The sequence below is a fragment of the Heliangelus exortis genome, chromosome 21, assembly GCF_036169615.1.
Source record: "Heliangelus exortis chromosome 21, bHelExo1.hap1, whole genome shotgun sequence".
NCBI lineage: Eukaryota > Metazoa > Chordata > Aves > Apodiformes > Trochilidae > Heliangelus > Heliangelus exortis.
In genome coordinates, this window is record NC_092442.1 from 9,646,177 (window position 1) to 9,671,156 (window position 24,980).

A 24,980-nucleotide genomic window follows, 5' to 3' on the forward strand; every position below is an offset into this window, starting at 1 on the left:
CGGTCCCCTCTCCTCACAGAGGGAGGGGCGGGGCCGGCGCCGCGGGGACGCGCACGCGGTGACGCAGCGCGGGGCGGGGCGGGCGGCGGCGCGCGCGGGGCCTACCCACCGCCTCAGCGTGAGGTGAGAGGAGGCGGCGGCGGCGGCGGCGGGGGGGGCGCGGCCGGCACCGCCCGTGAGGGGCGAGAGGGATGTCGGGACCCTACCCTAGAGGGGAGGAGCCGGCTCCGGGGAGAGGGGGAACGGGAAAAGGCGGTGTCCGGACGGGCAGCGGGAAGGAGGAGGAGGAGGAGGCGGAGGAGAAGGAGGAGGAGGGGGTGCGGGAGGAAGAGGAGGGAAAGGACTGGAGTGAGGTGACGGGAGCGCGCGCTGCACGCACCCGCCTCGAGGGCCGCGCGGGCACCACGAGGGGGGCGGGGCCTGGGGGGGGGGCTGGAGGGCGCCCCCTGGCGGTGATGGGGAGAAGGGTCCCGAGGGGGTGGGAGGGGGAATGGGATGGGGATAGGGGATAGGGGAATGGGATAGGAGTATGGGATAGGGGAATGGGACAGAGGTATGGGATAGGGATAGGGGATAGGGGAATGGGATAGGGGAATGGGATAGGGGTATGGGATAGGGGTATGGGATAGGGGAATGGGACAGAGGTATGGGATAGGGATAGGGGATAGGGATATGGGATATGGGGAGTGCAGGGGGTGATGCAGGAACGTGCTGGGTATGGACAGGCAGCATTGGGACCTGGTGCAGAGGCTCCAACAGAGAGGTTTGCAGCTCACAGAGGGAGGTGAGTGTCCAGGGGTTGCTGTGCCGTGTCCCTGAGAGCCACAGGGTCAAAATCCAGCCTGGAATTTGGTCGTGGTTGTCTGGGGATCCACACAGGGATGTGTATCCAGGCTGGAAGCAGCTGCATTCTGTGTGGAGGGGCTGCACAGCTTCAGGGGTGTCCCTGGACACAGGACCAGGTCTCCTCATGTGCTGCAGGGAGGAGAAAAGTCTAGAAAGAGAAACGTGGATTTCTGCAAGCCAGAAGTCTAAGCAATTCCCCACAGAAATACCTTGTAAAAGTGAGGTCCCATCAGGGAAAGCACCTCAGCTCCCTGAGGGTGGGCAGCAGTGTGAAACCTCCCTGCAGAGGTTCTGAGCTGCCACACAGTCAGTGTGGAACATGTGGTTGACAGCAATATGGTAATTTTTTCAGCCACTGCATCCATGTCACCTCTGAGGTGTTTGTTCCCATCCTGGTGCTTCTTGGAGGTGCAGAACACTCCCCTGCACCCCAGCAGTCCCACTGGAAGCTCAGGACTGGTTGATATCCCCACCACTTCTCTCTTTACACTGTGCCCCAGCTCTCCACATCTGATTTCTTCTCAGGTGCAGAAAACAGACTCAGCCATGTCCTGGCACACAGGCTGCTGACAGCCCTTTTGCTTTTCTGCTCAGTTTACTCCAGGGGGATCTCATCTCTGGGGTCATCCTTTGGGACAGGCTGCCTGGGACAGGATTACACCCTGGGCCTGAAGGCTGGAAGAGCAGGAGGAAGGGAGGGATGGAACGTTTGGCCTCCTTCAGCAGTGAGTACCTGAGGGGACATTTGGTGTGACAGCAGCAGCCACCTGGGGGAGAGAGAGAAAAACTGGCAGTATTGTCCCACAGAGTCCCCTCTGATCAAATTCTTAAGAGCACAGATTAATGACCTGGTGGGAATTCGGGTAGGGTTTTTTTTTTATATCTAGTCCTTATATTTGAGGTAGTTCTAATACATTTTCTTGAAAAAACGTGGCTTAGAACCTGACAGTCTAATTATCTGCTTTGCAGTGAGCAAAATGAGAAGGAGTTGCAGAGCAGGGGTTGATTCCTGGCTCAGCAGTGTCTGCTGGGTTACAGGGCACCTCTCTGCTGCCTTTGCAGCCCCAGCAGCGTGGTGCCTGCAGGTCAGTGGGTGGCAGGCTGCAGCTGCCTCTCAGTCTTCTCCACAGATCAGGTCTCCAGCTGAACAAGGAAACCCTGACAGATCTTTGGAGAAGCTGCAGAAGAGGTTTTGTGCAGTTGAGTTCACTTAAGATGACTGGGCACAAGTGAATTTAGGTAATTGCAAACCCAGTGCCTTGTTTGGACTGCATGAGATTTACTTTTGGCTTCACAGATGACCCTTTTGATAAACCTCCCTGCAGAGGTTGCTCCTCATACCTGACAGAGCCCTACGTGAAGTGTGCTGAGTGTGGGCCTCCCCCCTTCCTCCTCTGTTTGCAGGTGAGTGCAAGGATAAAAGCAAAGGCAATCATTTCTTTGAGAAGGCCATCAAAGGGCTGTCTGGTGCTGAGCTGCTCCAGAAACACATTAATAATTGGTCTCTGTAAGCCTGGATCAACACAGGTATTTGCTCAGGGACTGGGAAATGACAAAGGAAATGTTGGAGGATGGAGAAGTGAGGTCTGGGCAGCTGAAGGAGATCTTTGTGGGGGCAGCCAGAGGTACCCAGAGACATGCAGCCAGGCTGGCTGGGTGATGCAGCATCTTCCTGCTCCTCTGGGGAGGCATCGTGCCTGTCACTTGTTGTGGCCATCCAGAAACACTCTCCCTGTCACCACACACTGGTTGTTTCCTTCCCAAATGGAAAAGAAAATCTGAGGAAAGTTTGTGACATTGACAGTAATTGTTTGTGACCAGATGGACTTCTTCCAGAATGATGTGTGTGGTATGATAACCACAGGAAGTACTGCTAGTTTTAATTAGCAAATAAATCAGTTCAATTATTTATTATTTAAAGAATTGCAGTAACCCCTAAAACTGAAAAAGGAGCTTAGTCTTGTGCTCAGATATGTACAAAATACACAAAACCATATTTTGTATATTGGGTGTATATTGGGGCATTTACCTGTACTTAAAAAACAGAAATCTAACTTGAAAATAGCTGCAAACCAGGCTGGTGCTTTTTAAACAGAAAACCATGATTAAAAGGAAACTTGTTTTCAATACTTAAGAAATGCTATCTTGGTGCAAAAAAACCCAACTAAGATACAAAGATCAGCAGAATTTTAACAAAGGTTTTCCTACCATTTTATGGTTGGGTTTTTTTAACATGAAATTAGAAAAAAAAACCAGTATCTTTTTCAGCATATCAGGTGGTCATTTTTGGATACCCATTGGTCAGAGACTAAAAGGGATGTATTAAAATGTTTTCAGAGCAGAAGTAAGAGACTAACATAATGCCACTCTTTTGTTCTACAGTGTTTCACACGAGGATTTGAGTACAAGAAACATCAAAGTGATCATACCTATGAGATAATGGTAAATATTCCCTTTAGATAAGACCTGCTCAGTCTTAGGCTTTCAGAGCTTCTCAGGAGTTAGACCCTGATATTCCACTGAAAAGTTAAGCCTTTGATTTAGAGGTTTAGAACCATTACCAAAGGAAAAAATTGTGCCTTGAGAGTGAAGGGGAAAATCCACCTGACACATAATGGAATAGTGGAGACATTTAAAATTATCTACATTTTTTATTGTGCCAAGATAGCACAATGCAGCTCACTAGACATCCAGCTCTTTACCCATGTGAGTCAATTCCTGTTTCTCTACTCTTTTCTTCCCCCAAATGAATAATTTTAAAAGCCCTCAGTAATTTTTATTGTGTTTCCTAGCATCACAGTGTTGAATTACAGCTGGTGGATACCACAGGTAACAGTATAGTCAGAGGAGCTGTACTGACCAACTAATTTTTACTCTAGTTGATGACCCAGTGCCCTAAATAATTCAACTCTTATTTGGTCAGGTTTCATGGGACACAGCAAAACATTCCCAGTGTCACACAGTGTGTTGCCCTGTAGTTCAGAGCTTTGCTGTTCTGGATGATGACAGGATCCCAGCAGTGTGATTTCCTTTTCTCTTCTCCAGACTTCTGATTTCCCTGTCTTGGATCCCAACTGGACAGCTCAAGAGGAAATGGCTCTCCTGGAAGCTGTGATGGACTGTGGGTTTGGAAACTGGTGAGAATTCAGTGGTTCAGGCAGCTTCAGTAAACAGTGGGTAGTTTTTCCTTTCATTTCACTGGGTCTGTTGACTCCCTCAGTGCACACTGAATGCTCAGTGACTTGTGGTGACTCCAATGAACCAGCTCAAGTGGAACACTGGGCTAGCAGATTCTGCTTTCAGATCAGCTGTCAGATACACCAAGAGATTGTTAAAGGCTTCTCCTGAGATGCAGTGAAGTACAAAGTTCCCTCAGTTCACATTAAAGTCTCTGGGTTTTGAAGGAGCTCAGCAACTGCACAAGATTTTCTGTGCCTCAGTTTACTCCTGTGTCAAAACCAAGTACAGAATTTCTCATCTTGTGTGGTTTCAGTTTGCTTACAACTGAACAGCTAGGTATTATTTTTGGAGGTTTCCTGCTTCTCTGTCATATTTAAGATAAAGCATTGGAAATAATATTTTTATATTAAATTCTGTTAATTTCTGTGGATATCTCAGGTTTTTTTATGCATTTGTAAATAAAAGAGATCTATAGTCATGAGGTCTCTCTCTTCTCCTTCATGAAAAAAATAGCTGTGTTAAAAGTACAGAACCCTGGACTTCACTGAAACAGAACTGTGAGCTCTTATCTGTACATTGCTGTCATAATTAAGACTGAAAACTGGTTGCAGTTATGTTCTGCTGTCTAGTACAGTTTGCCCTACTTAGCAATACAAGTAATGTTAACTTTGTCCTTAAACACTTGGCTTTTTACAGTCCTTACCAAATAAAGGAAAAACTGACTTTTCTTCCTGGAATCCCTTGCATTCAGCTTTCAGTTTAACAGAAATCAGAATGATAGCTGCTGATGGATTGTATTTTTCTTTTTAAATCCTCAACTTCCACAGCCATTTCAGTAAGACAGAATACTTCATGTTTGTAGTCAGCCACTTTTCCAAGGAAGTTTGGCAAAGATTTCTAGCATGTGTTTAGTACAACCACTTTGGTGTTTAAAAAAAAAAATAAAAATTCAATTGTTTAACATTGCCACTCAAAAGGGGAAAAATCACAAGAGAGACTTGAGAAGCAGAATGCAGCTCTGGACTTAGAATTTACCATTACTTGAAGTTAGTAAAATATATAAAAATCTTACAAATAACAATACTAAATTTCAAGCATATAAAAGATTCTGTATGTTCCATTGGTCAGGGATTTGCTCACATAAAGTGAGTTGGATTACTGATGACCACCAAAAAGTACTCCCTAGGACATAAGGATTGGCTGAGTGTTAGTACACAAAATGGGAATTAACACACCCTTACAGATCAGCTCTCTGCACACGATGCCATCCATCTCTTGTCCAAAATTATCTTTTCCCACTTAAAAAAAAAAGCCCTCAACATTTCTGTGTTATTCATACTGAGCCTCCTCCTCTCCCCCCTTCAGGCAGGACGTAGCCAACCAGATGTGCACAAAATCCAAGGAGGAGTGTGAGAAACATTACATGAAACACTTCATCAACAACCCCTTGTTTGCATCCACACTGCTGAACCTGAAGCAGGCAGAGGAGGCACAGCACAACGAGACAGCCATTCCTTTCCACTGTGAGTATCCCCTGCCCACCAGCACACACAGGGAGCTTCCCTCACAAAACTGGAATGAGCAGCCTGTGGAGAAAGGCATCCACCTCACAGGCAGCTTGCTTTCATTCCCAAAAGGAGAGCTTGTTTGGGTGGCTCACTGGAATAATGTTAATTGTAGTTTCTCCACACTGTGTCCCATCTTTGGTGTTTCTAATGAGGAGACTGCCAGTTCAGTGGGGAAAGGCAGGGAACTGAGGGCTCTGATGCATGAGCTTCTCAAAACCAGAAGTTCCTGCACAGCCAGTGAAATGGTCACTGACAGAAACCACCACAGCAAAAGCCTGGATGTGCATATTAATTTGAAGGACAAGCTAAAGGGCAAGCTAACTCAAAGCTGCTTCACATGTGGCACAAACCACCAGTGTGTCCTTCCCAGTACACACCAGTGTGAGTTCACAGCATCCTGTGGTTACTGTGCTTGTCAGGCCCTGCACAGCAATATTGACTGAGAAGGGTTCCTGCCACTAAAACATTGCATCTGCTGAGCCACTCTGCACCACACCTGACTGCTGCTGGGGCTTCTCATAGAATCACTCCCTTTCTACCATGCTGATTTCACACCTCTCTTTTAAACTGCCTTTTGGGAAGTGTTTGAGAAGTGTAAGACCAGGTTGGATGGGGTCTTGAGCATCCTGGTCTGGTGGAAGGAGTTCCTTCCCATGCAGGGGGGTTGGAACTGATGAGCTTTAGGGTCCCTTCCAACCCTGACAATTCCATGGTTCTGTGTTCTAAGTGTGTACTTCACTAATCAACACATTTTCAGTTTTCTTCAAATAGAACATCTTTAGAATTCCCCCAGTCTCACAGCTGTTCCATTAGAAAGCTCCCCGAAATGGCTGGGTAAAAAACATTTCTTGGTATCTGGAGGTTTAAATTTCACAATAAAGTGGTTAGAGCCAGAGCAGCAGGAACTGGACAATTTTGGTTCTGTCCCTGGCTGTCATTGATTTTCTTTTCTGTGACCTGGGCCAAGACAGATTCTCTGTGCCTCAGCTTGCTTTATCTGCAGCGTGGGACTTGCAGGGCTCAGCTCCCTCACAAGCTTGTTGTGAGCCTCAGTCTGTTTCTGACTGTAAAACACAGAGCTCCTCAGCTGGGAAGCACTGTAAAAATTCAGAGCTGCACAGCTTTAATTGCAGCTCACTGGAAATGGCACCCAGAAGGTGGCAGATTTAACACCCCTCTTGCTATTAACTAAAAGAACTTGCAGGCTGAGACTGAGTGATCCGTGGGGGTTTGCTGGGGGGAGCTGAGCTCTGAAATGTTGAGTTTACACTTTATAACCTATTTATTACCTGGAATTCCTGTGTTTGACTTACGAGAATACTATGAAGATCTCAGACTAATGCATTTTTTTCTGGATGAGCTCAGTCATTTTCTGTACATGAAGCTGAATAAAAGCCCAATCAGTGTTTTCAACTAAAAGTGTTTTCTTCAACTAATTATCCCCACTTTTCCTCCCAAAGAATCACCTGTCTATGGATCCTTTTGTGTTAAAAAAGACCCCAAGCCTTACAGAAGGACTCAAAAACCTCTCTGTTTTTCAGCTGCTGATGATCCCCCACGGCCCACTTTTGATTCCTTGCTCTCCAGAGACATGGCTGGGTACATGCCAGCCAGAGCTGACTTTGTTGAGGTAAGACTCTCACTTCTCCCATTATTTTAAATTTCCTTTACACCGTAGGGTCAGCAAACACCCCCTGTGTGCCTGTGAGTCTCTGCTCTCCCTACACAAACCATGAGGAGAGGGGGCAGGACAGAGAGATGAAGGGCAGGGTCCATGGCAGAGGTGATGCTGCAAGCCTCCCAGCAGATGTCCAGCCCTGAGTGGGCAGGCTGGGTGGCACCACCTGGGGTCAGCTCCAGCAGGCTGCCATAGCTCCAGAAACACACAGGAGCCTGACCCAAAGATCACCTGAAAGACCTGCATTGTTTGTAGCTGTGGGCCCAGGGCCCCAGTTCCTGCTGCAAAACAAGCTCCTGTGCATGAAGTGGTGAATTCAGCCATATAAGGGGTTGTTGGGTTTGGGACATTTAAGCAGAATTTCCAGCAGAGTGTGAGAGCCATGGAGATTACCTGATTAATTCTCATTATCCTGTCACAGCATCCTGTTCCAGATGCAGCCATGGGGGTGCATGTTACCCATTCCTTAGTTAAAGCTCTCCTGGGACGTTTGTTGCTCAAGGAGGGAACCTTGTACAATTGGCTATGAGTAAATATCTGTTTTCAGTGCTTCACTGTGCTCTGAAACTTGATACTGATTTTTTAGTGCTGGTTAGTGACAATTTATTAATCACCTCTGTGCAGGAGTTTGACAACTATGCTGAATGGGATTTGAGAGATATTGATTTTGTAGAAGATGATTCAGACATTTTGCATGGTAAGTCCCATATTTTTGTGCACTGAAAACAATGTTTCAGAGTGCCTGCACAACATTTCATCAGCTCTGTTTTTCTCTACACACTTTTTTAAAACTGAACATACATTTTTAATGATCTCATTTCCGTGCACTGGGACTTAAACACTGGCATTTCTCTGGCAATTACTTTCAAATCTGGTTTTAAAGCTCTTTATCAATGGACATACAAATGGTACTTATATATAAATAGAATATATATAGCATAATGCACTTCACTCCCTGCTGCAGTGGAGCCACTTTTCTAGAACATGACTGGAATCAAATAGTCCCCCCCAGTCATAGGCATCTCCTTAGGAAACACAAAAATTTTATCCAGTATAAACTGCAGAAGAAGTTTAGCTGGGTAGAAGCAAGAAGTTATCCAAGCCAGCAATTTGCCTGGAAGCAGACAGCAGGACATCAGTGTTTGAATAAACAGACCTACAGGCCTCTCAAAACCAGAACCACCAATGCCTTGATAGGGCTTCCCCTCCCCAGCTTTTCTTCCTGACTACAGGATGTGAGCATCACAGCAAGGCACAACTTCTGTTCTGATTCAGAAAGAGAAACACACCCTTCTCTTTGCTAACACCCCTCTCCCCTACTGCATCTGGATTCTTAGAAGATCTCTCACTTACTCTGACCACCTCTGTTGGGTTTGGAAATCTGCTCTGGGGACAGGTACAGATGCAGGCAGGAAGGTGCTATGTAGCTTAAGGCTATGTGCAACACCTTGAAACTTTCTGCTCTTGAAGCTGTGAGGTTCTTCATCTGCTAAAGATGCACCAGGGGTTACAGCAGCAGTGGCTGTAGGGGACAACTTTCTGTTTTATTGGGAAGAGATTGGTTGTTGCATGAGTTCAACTGCAGCTACTGAGTTTCTGTGAACCTCGCTGCCTTATGTAATACCAAATAACAGGGATTATTAAAATGAAGTTTTAATCTGCAGAGAAGGAAAGATCATACTTTTCCCTACATTTGTAAGCACATATGAGCTTAAAAGTCCTGTGTTTATGCTTCAGAATTCCCCCAGCTATGTCAGGCAGTTCTAAGCTAAAGCCCTTGGAGACAGACAGATCCTGTTACGTACAGAAAGTCTTTCCAAACTTAAAAAAATCAGTTTGAAGTTTAGCAGTGTACACAGAGTTTTTAGGAATGCAAACTCCCCTGGCTCAAAAAAAGTTATGAGAATCATATGTCAGTCTCTCTTCCCTTGTAACATTTAGTGGAAGGGGGACTGACATGTCACAGATCCATCATGCCATCTCTCTACTGTTTCTTTTTAGTACTATTACAAGATAGATTTTCTTGCTTCCATGTCACATGAGTCCTGATAAACTGAAAAAGCCAAATAATCTCCCAGTCCTGTTCATTAATTGACAGCATAACACTCCTTCCAGCTGGTTTTCCCTCACACACAGCCAAGATGCCTCCTGGCAGCCTCCTGACTGCACAAATCACCTTCCCTCACCTCTTCAGGACATCACAAAGCCATGCAGGGCCAGCCCCTCTGCTTTGTCTGGTACCCACAGCAGAAGCACAGGAGGAAAATGTAAGAAAAGGCAAATTGAGCTGACACTGTTCCTGGAACAGCTTCTGTGTGTCCTGCAGTGGTAACTTTAGGGACTTCTTGAGCCCTGGAGGGTCTTCAGACCATTTTCACCAAAGGATCTGCCCTCCATGAACCTACCTAACTACTGCTAGAACTCTGTGTGTCTGTACTTTTGGCCCTGTACCATCCTGTAGCAGTGAGTTCCACAATTGAGTTAGGACTTCTACAATTTAATTATGTGTTGTGTGAAAAAATACTTCCTTCTGTCTGTCAAATCTTTTGCCTGATAATTTCATTGGATGTTCTCTAGTCCATTCTTCAGTTGTCTGCAGCATTTAGTATGAGATGTCAGGCATTTTTGCCCTGTGAAAACTCTTTGGCAGAGGTTATGGAGCATGACCAACTACATTTTCCATCTCTTAGCTCAGGGACTCTGGCAGCTTCCTTCCCACAGCTGTCCTAGATCTGCCCACGTGAGAGAGAATGCCTCTAAAAAATGAAGTCCCAGGGTCTAGCCAGCTGTTTTTTCTTTTACATCAGGCATCTTGGGGAGAGAAAGAGTTGGTTTTTCAAAAAAACCTTGGAATTACATCTTTCCTTTCTCCAAGGTAATAACTACAAGGAAGGAGGCACACCCTGCCTGTCCTGCAGCTCTAAACATCTCAGCTGCTGACTTGGCTTCATTGCTTTAGAATATTTTGCATCCCAATTTGAAGATTTCATACTAATTGGCTCAGGGTTTCAATCTGAAGGCAGGGGCAGGCACGTGGATGGTTTAAGGAGCCTCTCTGTGTTCCAGTTACCATGCAGAGCAGTTGTGAGGAGCCCTGGAGGGCCAGATTCTGCTCATCTCTCCCAAGGGTGCCTCTCCCACTGCTTCCAGGCAGCAGCCCCAAGGGGCCTCTGCCCCAGCCCTGCCCACTGCCAAACTTCTTACCCTGTCTTACAGAAATGTCCTTGAAAAGCAGCCCTGTGCCTGCCTTCCACACCTGCTGGAGCCAGATTTGCTGGCCAGACAGCAACCTTTTTGTTTTAAAAGGTGAAGGTGTAAGCCAGGGGTTTAACACATTTTAGAGCCCAGAGGAGCCCAAATGGGGTCCTGCAGCATGGATTAAATATCAGGTTTGTGAAAAACTCCTCAGTTTGGTTTCCTGCTGTTCATTAAGCCTCACTGGGTTCCAGATTAATTTATGAAATCTACTTATACATGCCATTTTCTGAAAGTTACTCAAGCCAGACTTTGAGAACACACCAACCAGAATAATTTCTGTGGTCTTTCTTTGGTTTCACAAGCCCCAGGTCAGTGCTGCAATGTCTGAGTTGCACATTGGTGCTGTCAGTGTAAAGAAATTCCCCCTACTTCCCTTTCCACCACACTGCACTGGTTTTCTTCACATTTTGTAAAAACCATTTTTTAAAAAGCTCTAGATCTCACCTCCTTGACCTCTGTTCTGTTTTCCTGAGTCACTCTAAACAGATTCTCAGTATTTCCACAAGAAAGCAGAAATGCAATTTAATACAAGGGGGAAAAACTTCCCAGGGAACACAGAAACCTCTGCTGCTGTCTCCCTCCTGGGACACAGGGGGGCACAGGCCCTGCTCAGTCACTTGAGCTGGCAGAAATTGTGTGGAATCTCTCATTTTAATTAACATATTGAACTGTTACCTCTTATTCAGTACTTGCAATTATTTTAAGTGCACACAAATATCTGTTGCAGTTAAACAGAAACATAATGGACAGATGAAAAGGAACAAGTAGTTACAAATCTGAGTCTACCCAGAGTGCTTGAATATTTCATGAATTACAAGTTTTCATCAGACCGAATTGGAACCTCAGTAATTTATCTTTTCCCCCTCCCTTTGCATCTAAATGATTTTTACCTCTAACACGGGAAAGTAATTGCTGAAACCACAAGTTTAGAAGCAAGTGGAAACAGACTCTGGCTGGGCAGTGGGGAAATTTCATTTTACAAGACACAAGGCAGTCAGTGTCCTTCTAAATATTAAATGATGTTTATTCTTTTGGGGAAGCTCCTGACATGCTCTGAAGGCAGATCCTCTTGTCTGCCTAGAGTCCTGTTTTCCTCCAGGGAGGGTGGATTTGGATTGGAGCCATGAAGTTTGTACCAAGCAAGGCAGAGATGGGGTACACAGCCTGTTTACTTTGATTAGTTTGCATTCTTCCCATTATTTGGGCCTTGCATGCCAAGCAGAGGTTAGCAAGCATGAGACAAAGGTCTCACTCATTAGTGCTCAAAAAAAAAGTTTTTGCAGACCAACCGAGGCTGAAGGGGAATGAAAAGCACAGAAACTGTTTCAGACACACTCTGGAGAAATGAAAATATTTTGATTTTTGAGGATGGATGAAGGAGCCTTGAATTTCTGCCTGTCAGTGGATCCTTCAAAGCTGCTCTGACCATCTCAAAGAACCTTATCATTTCCCAAATGGGTCCTTAGAACACGGTGTCAGTTTGGATTATCTTTAGTTCCCAGTACAAACAACTGCCTCCCTGGTACAACCCGTGGGGACAGGCACGGGGAAATCATTTTCATTCACACAGCATCTCCTTTCTCATTGCAATGCAGCATGGAACAGTATAGTACTCTGAGTTATTCATACATTCCAGATCTTGTAAACGGCTGTTCCTCTGTGAATATGTCTATTAAAAACAAAAGCCCCTTCCAAAAGTGCATGTGGCAGCAAATACTAATTTTTCTGTAAGCAGAAGCTCTTTTTTTTTCCTTCAGTTGTTCTCATGAGTGTTCCTTGTCCTCCCCAGTTGATTGTCATTTCTTCCAGAAAGTTTTCAGGTGAAAACATCAAAATGCAATGGGTATAGGTACACAATTACTGGTGATATATATAGAGGTTCTCCAATGCCATTTCTGCAGATACTTACTAAGTTCTGCCCACACAAACCCCAGAAAATAACCTGTTAGCTTAGCTTACACGGGGCTTAAAAATATTTTCCATAAGTTGGCACCAGTTCCAACACCTGTGAGGTATTTCATTCATCCTTAACCTGCTGCATCTACCAATTTTCATCCCCACATTTAAGAAAGAAGGAGAATCTGCTACCTGTGCTTATTCTTAAATGAGGAAACTTAAACACATCTTTATGAAAACAACCAAAGATTCTTCAACACTTTTTTTTCAGGAGATTTGCAAAAGGAAGTGAGGCCACTGTACCACCCCTCCTATCTTCACACATCATCTTTCTCTCCTAGATTAACATCAAATCAGCCTGGGATAAATTGAAGATTTTTTTTGCTCATAGAGGATCAGCAAGTGTCACCCTGAGCCAATACCCACATCCTCTGGGCTGCAGCTGGCCCTGTTGGTGCAGAATGTGATTACCCAGGGGACTGCAGGGATGAGTTGCCTGGAGGCAAGGGGCTTCCTGGTGTTTACATACAAATACCTATTTTAAAACAGACACATAACCAGGCTTCTTTCCTAATTGCATTATTAATTATTTATTGGAGAGTGCAGTCAATAAGCTGCCAGTGTCTGTTTTGCTCTTTTCTTGTACCTACAGAGAGAGGAGTGGATTCTGGGTGCTGTCACCCTGGGGCTGCCCCCAGTTACACAGCACAGAGGGCTGGAAGGGGACGTGGCTCTTGCTTAGCTGCAGAGAGCTGCAACTCCTCTCCACAGACCAGGAACCCACCCTCCTTCTTCTGAGAGCACAAGGGAAAAAAGCCAACCAAGAAATCAGCCAACTCCACGCTTATTTCATGACCTAGAATTTTTGCATGATTTAATAAAATGAGGGAAGGGAAGGTGGTAGGTGTCTCCCTATCCCTTCTTTCAAGAATTTGCCAAAAGAAGTTTCCTAACCTAATGGTTTACAGGAAAAAGCAGGTGAAGGCTCTCTGAGTGGGTCAGCCAGGCTGCAGGTTTGATTTTGAGAAGGATATGATTTCAAATGAGCATGGCTTTTTCCTGTCCTTCACATTGTCATGAACTGTTCCCTTTGTTCTTCTGGCAGACAGATAACTTTAGAAGTTAACAAGCTAATATATTGTAGATATTTTTAAGCAGCAAAGGTTACTGTGGATCTTCCCAGTTCAGAACTGTGTCTTGCTATTTTTTGGAGGTCCTTGTTCTGTGCCAAAAAGCCTCTACCCAAAAATGACACCTGAGATCCTTAAATCTGAGACATTTGCTTTTCAGGAGCAGGAATGCTTAAAAACTGCATGCATGCAGGAACAAATAAATGCTAATAGTAGGACAGTCCAAGAATGAACAGGGTTCTGGGGATCTACCCAGGTTCATGTTTACAGGCAGTAAGGTATTTGGAAGGAGCAAGCAAAAGAAAGCTTCTGCAGGTGGCACATGCAGTCTGCAAAAGGTTATTCTCTAGCAGGTTTCTGTCCCTGTAAAACTGACATGGGATTTTTAAAACAGCAAAGAACAGTGACCATTTCCACCCACCATGAGCATAAAGGCCTGGAAATGAACCTGAAGTACTGATTACACATGTGTTCTGCAATAATTCATTGTTCTTATTTTGCAGCTCTGAAGATTGCAGTTGTAGATATCTATCATTCCAGGTTAAAGGAAAGACAGAGAAGAAAAAAGTGAGTTTTTAAGCAGTAACTGTGTTCCTTTCCTTCATTACCATGGTTTAGTCCCAGCTTTGTCCTAATACTAAAGAGAATTAATTTCCTGTATCATCCTTCCAGACAATTCCCCCACATGGAGTCCTTCTGCTGTGAGATGTGCATGTCAGGCTCCATCTTCTGTGTGCTTCTCCTCCTGCCCACAGATTAAGATCAGGCAGATGGCTTGAGCAGTGGTGCCAGCCCAGAAAACACAGATTAACAGAGCCTGATCCTTATTTTTATACATGGCTGACAAAGCCCTGACACACAGTGCAGTGCTCTTCATGTTCCCAACCCAAAGCCAGCTCCATGTAAATCCCTGAAGCTCTGAGCACACCTTAGGAGGCCACAAAGCCATTTAGCAGAGTGAGCAACTGGAATAATATTTGGGAAACCAGTCACAGATCCAGGGCTAGGAACTAGAAAAGAGAGGCAAATCTCTGTTCTTTTTGTTCTCTACATAATGCTGATGAGCTGCACATAATTAATTTTCTACTTTATGGGGAAAAAAAAAAAACAAACCCTGCCAGTCTGTGACTAATTACCAGGCCCATTTGTCCATAGAAATGTTTGCATCATTATTTTTAATTCTTAGTGGTTCATAAGTTAGTTTTGCACAATGTGTAATGAAGATAACAGTATTGCTGACATGAGTTTGAATAATTTATTCAGTTAATGTTTCAGCTTTTTAGAATGACTCAATCTATTAATTAGATTCAAATTTATTATAACTTTCAAATACTTTGTTCTGTATTTAAAATTCTATCTTGCTGTTCCCTGCTGGAAAAATAAGTAATCTGGGGAGAGGCTCCTCCATTGCTTCTCCTCATAATACAGCATAGTTCTGTGAGTGACAGGGAAGAGCTGATGTCTGTTGACCTGGTTCTTTATAATTCATAAATAAAAAATATTTACATAGTATAATTTCCATTATGATAAATCATGTCATACTAAAAGAAAGTGCCATAAGGCTCAGTTACATAACTCAGTGTCAGTTTTTGTAAAGTTTCTACAGCAGGATGGGACAAAAATCTGGAAAATGACAAAAAAGTGCTGATGTTACTGCCGAAGGCTTCTCTACGTGGGACAGGGATACTATTTTATGCATACTCAAGAAAATAAAATGGATTTCATAGAGCAGATTCCAACCTGACTGTGACAAGCCAAACGTTGCAGAATCTCTTATCATTTGCAAAAGTTGGGTGTTTATCAGATCAGCACATGGCAATGGCCACATGACATTCACCCAGACCTGTGACAAATCTTTTTGTCATGCACTTGTAAATATCTTCCCTGCCTTCTTACACTGCTCATTTCCCTGATCCTGTCAGGAGCATTTCAGACTTGGGAGTAACCCAAATCATTTTCCTCTTTTTAAAAATCTGATCTGTCACAGGAAAATTTCTTCACCCTGCTCCCCATGGTGAACTTTACAGCCCCTTTCTCCCCCTGGCTCTAGCAGAAGGACATCTGTGTCTCTCTGAAGCTGGAAATTGTGCTTCATGAGATATTCCTTTACCTCCTGGTTTGGAAGGACAAGTTATAAGATGCAGTAGATGCAAAATCTGTGCCTAAGAAGCAATTTCAAACCATGAAAGTGACTGTAGCTCTCTCAGTGCTGCCAGAGTTGGAGTAATGCACAGCAGCACCCAAGATGGGCTGTGATGAAAGCCCTGCTGCATCTCTACATCGTGTTCCTCAGCCAGCTCAAAGGTTATGGAAATTACATAGTGTTTAGTTCAGACCCCTCTGATGGTCTGAATCAAAGTTTCTTCTGAAGCCTTTGTACTTATGGGGTAATACATTAGTTAAAGCCTTTTTATTAATACCATTTTGCTCTCCATTACAGAATTATAAGAGATCATGGCCTAATCAACCTCAGAAAATTTCAGAGTGAGTATCAGATGTAACTGCTTAACTTCAAAGCCACCTCTGCCCGGGAAGCAGAATTTCACATGTTCAGTGTTTCCAGTGCTCCAGTGTGGTTTATTCATACTGGAGCACATTCAGGTGGCCTGAATTCCAGCAGATTTCCTGCCCTGACTGTTTCCAGCTGGCTGGCTCTGGCTACTCCCAGCTCAGTGTTTGTCAGTGCCTCAGAACTGCTCTTCAGAAGCATTTTGGGCTCTAAGCAGAGAGAAAGGGTGAAGGTGAAATCCAGGCCTTTTCCAGTGCATCTCACTATTCTAAGAAATTTGAATATCATCCCTTATGCTTTCAGAATTGTAAGGGCTGTATAATTTTGTTGCTTTTCACTCACCAGTTTTAGAGCTGTGACACCAAAGAAGTGTACCAGAGCTGGATCTTTGGGAGCCTGGTGGTCACCTCAGGTTCCACTGAATTTATATTCTTCTTCTCACAGTAGGAGTGATAAGGTTTGTGTCACTTTTTCCCCCTCCTCTAGTTTTGGAAAGGAGATACCCAAAGGAGGTTCAGGACCTGTACGAAGCAATGCGACGATTTGCACGAATTCTTGGCCCAGTGGAGCATGACAAGTTCATTGAGAGCCATGCATGTAAGTGTTCTGAGGATTCAGAATTTCTGTTCAATAGGCATAATGAGGGCTTTCCTAAATATTTACCACTCCTGGAGGGCAGGAGGCGTTTTTTCTCCTCCTTTCCCTATCTTTTACTACCTCAGAAAAACAAATACATTTATTGTTTACTACATTAAATAAGCAGCAAGTGGTTTTTTTATACTAAGCTCTGCCTGAGTTCTTTGTTGGGAGTTCTCAGTTGACTGAACACTCTGGTCATGTGTTAGAAATAGTATTTTCTTATCAAAAGACCACTGTTCATCTGCTGGGACTCCGTATCACCAAAAGAACAGAATCCCTCAAATTTCTCTCTGTATTGAGAGAGCAGGAGCTCGCAGCAAACTGTGTATTTCTTTGAAAGATATATGTTTAACTATTCTGTGTGTACATAATTATGTAGTGGAGCTGTCATCGTGTCCCTTACCTTAAGGGGAGAGGCATTGTTCTGTCACCAAATCATCTGGAGGCTTTTTGCATAATCACAGCATGCGTTCAGTCGGATTCCAGTACAGTCACTACATCCTGCCTAAGCCTCTGACTTCAGCTGGGGAAATTGTTCCTCATTAAAAGGAACAAAGCACTCCGACAGTTGCGACTGTATTTTCAGGACACCCTGTGTGAAATGCCAGAAGTATGACCCTGCAAAATCACGGGTCCCACATGGAACTTAGTTTGGTGGCTGTAGTGACAGTGAAGCCCTCAAGTTAACCTGCTGGTCAGGTGCAGATATTACACACAGCTCCTGATGAGCAGGATGAGTAAACAACTTTGAGACAAGCAGACTTGCTCACTGTAAAACTCAGCAATGCCTGGAAGCCAGCTGATAAAAGCTGCTGGGCAGTAAATATCTCTGAGCAAAAGAAACATGGGTAGTTAATCTTACTGACTGCAGAAAGAGTTGTCTGCAAGGAAAAAATTTGGAAGGTCCGGTAATGAAAATCATAGTTCAAAGACAGCATGAGATGCTCTAAGGAGCCTGGGTGGAGTAATTTGTCAGCCCTGTTGAAATGCCTTCCAGAAATCCTATTGTTATTTGCCTTGTCCAGGGTATGGCAAAGGAACTGTCAAAGCATGAAGATAAAACAAGTTTTCTGAGCACACAAATGCTAGAAACTTGCTTAAATCTGTGATCAGGGAGGATTGTGACACAGTGAGCTTGAGATCCAGCTTGTTCAGAGAGGTTAACCCTGTCTGTGATCCTCTGCACTTCATAGCCCAACTGTGTAGACAAATAAGAAATAGCAAAGTGCTGCCACCCCCGCTGATTCACATTTGTTTTTTTGGATTTCCCTTCTGCCTGCTCTTGGGGTGAAACAGTGGAATTTGAGCTGCGGAGGGAAATAAGGAGACTACAGGAATACAGAGCAGCAGGAATCACCAGTTTCTGTAGTAAGTACCTGATGCATTATTCAGCCCATTCCCACTCATCAAGGTGTGGAAGGATGATTTTACAACACTGAGGATGTGTTGCATAAAGACATTTATTTTTTAAATGCATTTGCCTAGCTCTTTAACTGAACAAGGCTTTAGCAATAATGCTTCACTCCAGCTGTGCTCTTTCAAAGTTAGTTTGAGCCATCAGCCTGGGGAATGTGCTGTCTCACAGAGCTCTGCTTTAGTTACCACTTCGCAAAAGATTCAGAAAATAAATAACGTATCTCATGGCACCGTGGTCTCCAGTGCTTTGTCTCTGGACACTTTTGCTGGCTATCAACAAGTGTGAGATTTGGAGGGAGGCTGGAGACCTCTACATAAATGAAATGGCCTTTTTTTCTCCTGGAATTGGATCGTGCAAGCCTTTTTTGTTTGGTTTTGGCCTGAAATTACCGGGGGGAGGAGGGCAGGGTGGAATCTAAAACCTTCCCGTGCCAAGTAGTTGTCATGAGGGAGAATAGCAGAGACTGGTCCAGAGCTAGGGAACGCTTTCTCACTTTTTTCCTGAAGCAGTGTGAGCAGCTTGCCCCAGGCAGCTGGTGGGAACGTGGTGTGTTTGCCCTAGGTGCCAGGACATACGACCACCTGAAGAAGAGCCGGGATGAGGAGCGGCTGAAGCGCACGATGCTGTCGGAGGTGCTGCAGTACATCCAGGACAGCAGTGCCTGCCAGCAGTGGCTCAGCCGCCAGGCAGACATGTAGGTGACAGTCAGAGGGGGCTTGTCCTCTCTCACCAGAGCAAATGCATTCCCCTTTGGGTGCTGGAGGAGCAGGCTGCAACATCCAGCAGGGCAAGAAAGTGGAAGGCGGCGCTAGTGCTCGTGAGGTGCAGACGAGGGAGTGAGGAAGGGCCAGACTCTGTTTGCTGTTTGTTCAGGAGCTTAACTGCTGTTCCTGAAGTCATGGAGGGGAATTCTCCTACGTGAATATTAGGGCACAGATGATATTGAGGTGTTTCAGATGATGCTGGCTGCAGCAGCATCACTCGTGTGTAGTCACCCTGCAGAACACTTTAAGGAGCAGGCTGCAGTGCAGAGGAAGTGCATCCTGGATGCCACGTGCTCTGAGAAGATGAGGTGGAATTTCCCCACTCAGTCTCCACTGAATTTTTAATTTTGTCCCTCCCCCATTATTATGTTGTTTTTTTTTTAAACCAGGTTTCAGACATGATCTTCAGTCTGGGAGTACTAAATTCTCCAAAATCCCTTTGATTTCAGAGAAGGGCCTGGTTCATGCAAGTTGAATCTATAGTTATTACAAGTTGAGGGAAAAAGTAGTTTCAGGGCCAATGTATGCAGTTATTCTCAAAAAACCCCCCAAACAAACAAAAAGCAAACAACCAAAACAAGCAAACAAAACAAAACCAAAACCCAAACATGAAAGCAATCTGAAAATTTCCTTTCTCTTCACAGTGATTCTGGCCTGACTCCCTCGGTACCAGTTCCTTCAAACTCAGGTAACTGTTAATGATGTCTGTGGTGAAAAGCCAGCCCCACACCAGCAACCCTGTTCTGACAGTCAGATGGAGAGGAACTCTTTTCTTTAAGTGCAAGAGTGTCAGTCCTCAAGTCTCATGGTTAAGCACTGCTCAAGTCAACATCACAGCCCATCCCACACGCACATCCTGTAGGGTTTTAGCTGAATGTCTGGATTTTTCTGACTACAGGTAGAAAGCCCATCCTAAAGCTACACTGACAAGTCAGGAAAGAAAAGAATTTTCACAGGAGAACAAAACTTTATCTTTAAAAGGTAAAGCTGATCCAGGGTTTTTGATGAAGCTGTATAGCACATACCATAGCAATAACAGCCTGGCAGAAAGCAGATTTGGGAGGGCAGAACCAGAATGCAGTTGCCTCAGAATCAGGCAGTGGTTACAGCACCAGGCACTCCAGAGTGACAGAGTGAAGTGATACAGATTGCTTCTGCAACTTCAGTTTTCCTATTACTTTATATTCCTTAATTCTGAACTCACAAATTATGTGTTTTCCCACCAAGAGTTATTTCAGAGCCCAGTAAATGTTCTGGAGAGAAGACAGCATTGTGTATCTCAGGCTGGGCAGCCAGAGCCCACGAGATGGGTACAGCATCCCCTCAGCTGAAGGGCTGTTATGAAGAATAAAATTAATTTTTGTCAAGTATTCAGTGGCCAGTGAAGGGGAAGAGCCCAGGAGCACATGAATTCTTTGCCTAAGGAACTCAGCATGCAGTGTTTACAAACATGATCACATGCTGAACAAGACCCAAACAAAATATCATGCAGTTGGTAATTAAGTAAACATGCTGCATGCTGACTAAGGCAAGGATACTGCAGAAAAAACTGCCACGTGTCTATATAATTAAAGGCTGCATCATATTGCATAGAGAAGAGGGCAAATTAACATTGCTTAACTTTACTTCTAGAGTTTGAGATCTTGACTTTGCAGCCTTAACATGTGTTCTTTAACATAGCTTGTATGTGTGTTACCTTCCTAGGTTTATGGAAGAGTAAACTTCTGTCCTGTCTCACTGTAGCACCCATTCCAGGCTGTAGAAAGAGGAAGCAGTGCTGGGAAATTACTTTCCCTACACCTACCAGAGACTCACTTCTCCAGCTTTTATTTCTAGCCCTTCAGTTCTCTCCCTGGCCAGGCTCCTGTTTCCTACAGATGCACAGGAGAGAGAGACCAGTCCCAGAGGTAGGACCCAGACAGGGCAGAGCCTGGAGCAGTGGCCAGCACAATCCTTGGGAAAATGGAGCTGCTGATTTTCCAAGCTCTAATAATCACTTTGCCAGATTTGGGAAGTCTGTCCTGGGACAAAGAAACCCATCTCTGACAGAGCCAGATATGCAACCAACAGCACAGGGGCAACAGACTTTCTAAAAATGTAAATAGCCAACCTTAGCTTTGTTCTGAGCTCTGGAAGATTAAAAAGAACCCAACACACTATTAGACAATCAAACAAACAAACAAACAACAAGCAGACAGCCCTGGAGAAAGTTTAAGCTGCACCAGTCAAAGTTCAGCTAAGTTAAAAACAAAGAGTGAAAGCGAGAGTGGTCAGACTACACTGGGATAGAGATTTCCTTCAGTACTGGTTATCAGAACAGACAAAAACAAATCCACAAACTGCAAACTGTATCTGCATCACATTTAAAGAAAACTCAGCTTCAGGAAAGTCTCAGTAATGCCAGCAGAATCAGCTGCCAGTCACACCAAGAAATGACCCCAGCATCCCTGCAAGGTGCTGCTTTCCCAGCTGCTGGGGCTCAGTGCCACGCTGAGCACACCCTCCCAGAGTCCCCTTAGTCAGGAGGCACAGCCCAGCCTGGCCACAGCCACTGCCAGGGTGACAAAAAGCTGCTTTACAGTGCCTCCCCAAAGCCAGCAAGGCAGGAGTCACAGGAGTCACAGGGCAGGAACCCTCACACAAGATACTCACAGCACTTAGCTGGGGCAGATGCAGACCCATCCCTTGTACCAAATCAGCCCAGCTTTTGTGTTAAGCCTTAAATAACCCTGTCTATAAACACGGAGGGGTTTAATTGCCTCTGTGATAACACACCTCAGAACCAGCCACCACCAAAGTGCTCCGAGTGTTCTCCAGTGTTTCCCCTCCTTGTCTCCACAGGCAGACGCAGTGCCCCGCCACTGAACCTCACGGGTCTCCCAGGGACAGAGAAACTCAATGAGAAGGAGAAGGAGGTGAGGAAAGGAAGGGAAAGGATAATTTATGTCAAGCTTTATCTTCACAGTCTGGGGCTGCTGACACCATCTGTCTCAGGTGCTGTGAATATCACCTCGGCTCTGTGCCCTGACTGCACTTTCCTGCTCACAAAAACCATTCAGGTTTTCCAGTTGGCTTCTTAATTTCAGTGTCTGAACCATATGTACAGCAGGGCTGCAGCAAGTTTGTTTGTTAAACAAGGAAAGGTGGAGCAAGCCCAGGTGTTCTTACATGCCATCATAACCTCCAGACTACAACAACCTTTCTTCCTCCATTGTGAGACTGGGGTGAGCAGAAGAGTTGTTTTTTCCTCGATCAAAATTTTGAAGTTGGCAGAGGATTTTAAGGGCTTTTCAGTGCATATCCCAAGCTTTTTGTATGCATGTGCAGCAGAGAATGGACTCTGGCTTTCCATAAGCCATGGGGTTTAGCTCAGCCTGGTGTTGGGGTTTGCAGTCCCACAGAGAGGGCTCCTTCACAGCCACCCAAAAAAGAAGAGGTGGAAGGAAGATGGGAAGAGCAGCCAGAAACAGGAGTGCAGCCCCCAGGAGAGGCAAACAGCACAGCAAGGGACCTGCCCTCCAGTTATGGCTCAGTTTCTTCTGCAGCCTGGTGTAGACCTGCCCTATTGAAAGAAAAACTATTGAAATCAAATATTATTTTTTTAATCGAGTCTTAATAAGTCCTTAGATTGCCCAAAAGGCAGATTTCAGGGTATGTAAAATGCAGATGTATTTCAGGCTTCTCCCTCTGCCTGGAAGCTGTTTCCCCTTCACTGGAGATGGCAGCATTGAAAATCAGCTCACAGCTTCACCGTGGAACGTGGCATTTCTGCCTCCATCCAGCACATAAATAATTGTGCCTGGGACATCAGCCTGTACAGGGAATCTGATTTCCTTGTCAGCTGAGACACGAAGTCTGAGTTCCTCTGAATTCTGCAATTTCCTATCAATGAGGAACAATCATTAAGCATTTCCTTATTAAAAGGAGGAGACAGGCAGTGTCTCCACTGGGAGCAAAGCCACGCAGAAGGCAGCTGGGGTTTGGAAGCTGAAGGGGGGAGCTTGGCAACCCGAGAGCAGGGTGTGGGGGCTCTGGGAAGCAATTCCTGTCACCCAACTTCCCCACACGTAATGCCCTCCCTGCACAGCTCCCTCCCCGGGCTTCCGGAGGGGGCAGCGCCGTGTGCGTAGCTGCTTTTGTAGAAAGGTATTAAAGACTTAGTCTGCAGGGGATTAATAGACAGATGCCCTCCCTGGCTCCCATCCAGCAGCTGAATTGCTGGTTGCAAGTCTCTGGCATGTGTACTTCCCTTGGTTTGTAAAGAACAACGCCCACACAGGACACACTCATGGTTCTGCTCCTGTGAGCAGAGAGCTTGCTTTCATCCTCCTAGTTTATTCTGCAGTCAGGAATGTTTTTGAATGTGGCAGCCAGCAAGCTCCTCCCCTCCCTACCTGTGGATTGGAACAGCTCATAATGCAATTACTCTATGCTTCTCCCATGCCAAAAAACAAAACAAAACAAAACAACAACAACAAAAAAACACAACAACCCACATTTAAAATGTTTTCAGAAAAATCCTCACAATGTTACTCCCCCAACAGGGATCATAGAATGAAAGAGCACGACAAGTGTTACTGTTTATTAACTTCACCTTTTGTCTTCCAGCTCTGTCAGATGGTGAGGTTGGTCCCTGGAGCCTATTTAGAATACAAAGCTGCTTTAGTGAACGAGTGTAACAAACAAGGAGGCCTGAGACTGGCGCAGGCTCGGGCGCTCATCAAGATCGATGTGAACAAAACCAGGAAAATCTATGACTTCCTTATCAGAGAAGGGTACATCACAAAAGCCTGAGGACAGACAGCAGTGCTTTGGCTGGAGCAGACAGATGTGGAGAAGCTTTGAAGTCACTTTGACAGCACTGAAAGATTTTAACAGTGTTGAATGAAGGACATTTCCTTTTGTTTAAAATCTTTCGGGGCTTTTTTTTTTTCTTTTGTAAAAACAAGTAGGAAGCTTTGTTAAATTGTATGAATACTGACATTTCTTTGTGTGGTTTGCTTTTGACTCTGCTGTTTAACACCACTGTTGTCAGAATTGTGCTGCCACGTAGCACTGGAAAGAATCATTTGCCCTATAAGCTCATCTTAAATGTGAACGGGCATTCATGTCTGACACCTCTTGTCACTAAAGAGAGAATCCTGGCACTTTTATTCTGACAGGGACACAGAACGAGGACAGAAGAGCAGCAGGTGATGAGGATCACATTTTGTGTGAGTGTGGGGGTATAGAAATGAAGTCCCCTCCCTCCTTGTCCTCCTAAAAAAGCATCAGCTTTCAAAGGAGATGGCACATGCCCAAGGGTATGAAAATAGAGCTTGCTGTGGCCCGGTCCTTTTAACTTAATTGTGATAAAAGATGGGAAAGGACATTGCAGGGAAGCTCCTCAACAGTTGTTACTTTTATGGGATATTAGCACATCTCCCAGCACGGGAGCACTGTGCAAACCCATCAGCTTCATCTGCTCACCACTTGATTTGTGATTGTCAAGTCAGATATAATCCCTCAGTTTAAGTCTTGCTTCTTGGGAAGTCTGTGTGTTACCACCAGAGCAGCCTTTTGGAATGCCAATGAAAAGATGCTCAGTACCCCAAAGTTCTCTCCCATAAGACACCAAGAGCACAACAGACAGCCCAGGGATGCAGCCCAGCCCCTCCTGCCCTCCATTCCTCTCTCTCTCAGTTCCCCAGGTCAGCAATGACACTCCACACACAGCAATGATGGAGCAAACAAATCCCTACACACCTCCCCAGCACATCAGAGGGTCCCCAGCACAAAACATTTGTATTTGGAAATGCAGAGCAGGAAGATGGTTCTTTCAGATGCAGCCTGGAGCAGGTTACCAGGCAGTAAAGTCTTGCTCACACAGCTTTCCTTGCTAATGTATAATGCCAAAGTAACATCCCAGAAGTAACCTAAAGCTGAAACAAGTGGGATGTTGGGTGCTCCCAAGTTTTGGATCTTGTGTATAAAAGCTTAACTGAGCTACAACAACTGATACCTATTTAAGGTGTTTCTCCCCCAGGAGTAATTATCCTGTGAAGCGAAGTGTTTTGATTTGTAATAAAATCAAAATTACTTGGAATTATCTTAAA

At 44.9% G+C, this 24,980-nt stretch overlaps 1 protein-coding gene across 11 annotated transcripts; it reads left to right on the top strand.

Moving 5' to 3' along the window:
• TADA2A (transcriptional adaptor 2A) lies at positions 1-24,980 on the top strand. 11 transcript variants are annotated; one of them, XM_071765137.1, is made up of 16 exons: positions 1-123; positions 1,372-1,571; positions 2,144-2,250; positions 3,229-3,288; positions 3,892-3,983; positions 5,392-5,549; positions 7,136-7,224; positions 7,897-7,969; positions 14,060-14,123; positions 15,997-16,040; positions 16,552-16,662; positions 18,001-18,072; positions 18,683-18,815; positions 19,530-19,573; positions 21,727-21,800; positions 23,494-24,980. In XM_071765137.1, exons 2-16 carry the CDS (start codon positions 1,547-1,549, stop codon positions 23,677-23,679), a joined length of 1,332 nt encoding a protein of 443 aa, XP_071621238.1. In that variant the 5' UTR covers positions 1-123; positions 1,372-1,546; the 3' UTR covers positions 23,680-24,980. The 11 variants fall into 11 exon arrangements, 9 of the variants coding, with proteins under 9 accessions (XP_071621238.1, XP_071621242.1, XP_071621241.1 ...); XM_071765141.1 differs by having other exon boundaries at positions 38-123; positions 1,441-1,571; XM_071765140.1 differs by lacking the exon at positions 1-123 and adding an exon at positions 240-353 and having other exon boundaries at positions 1,441-1,571.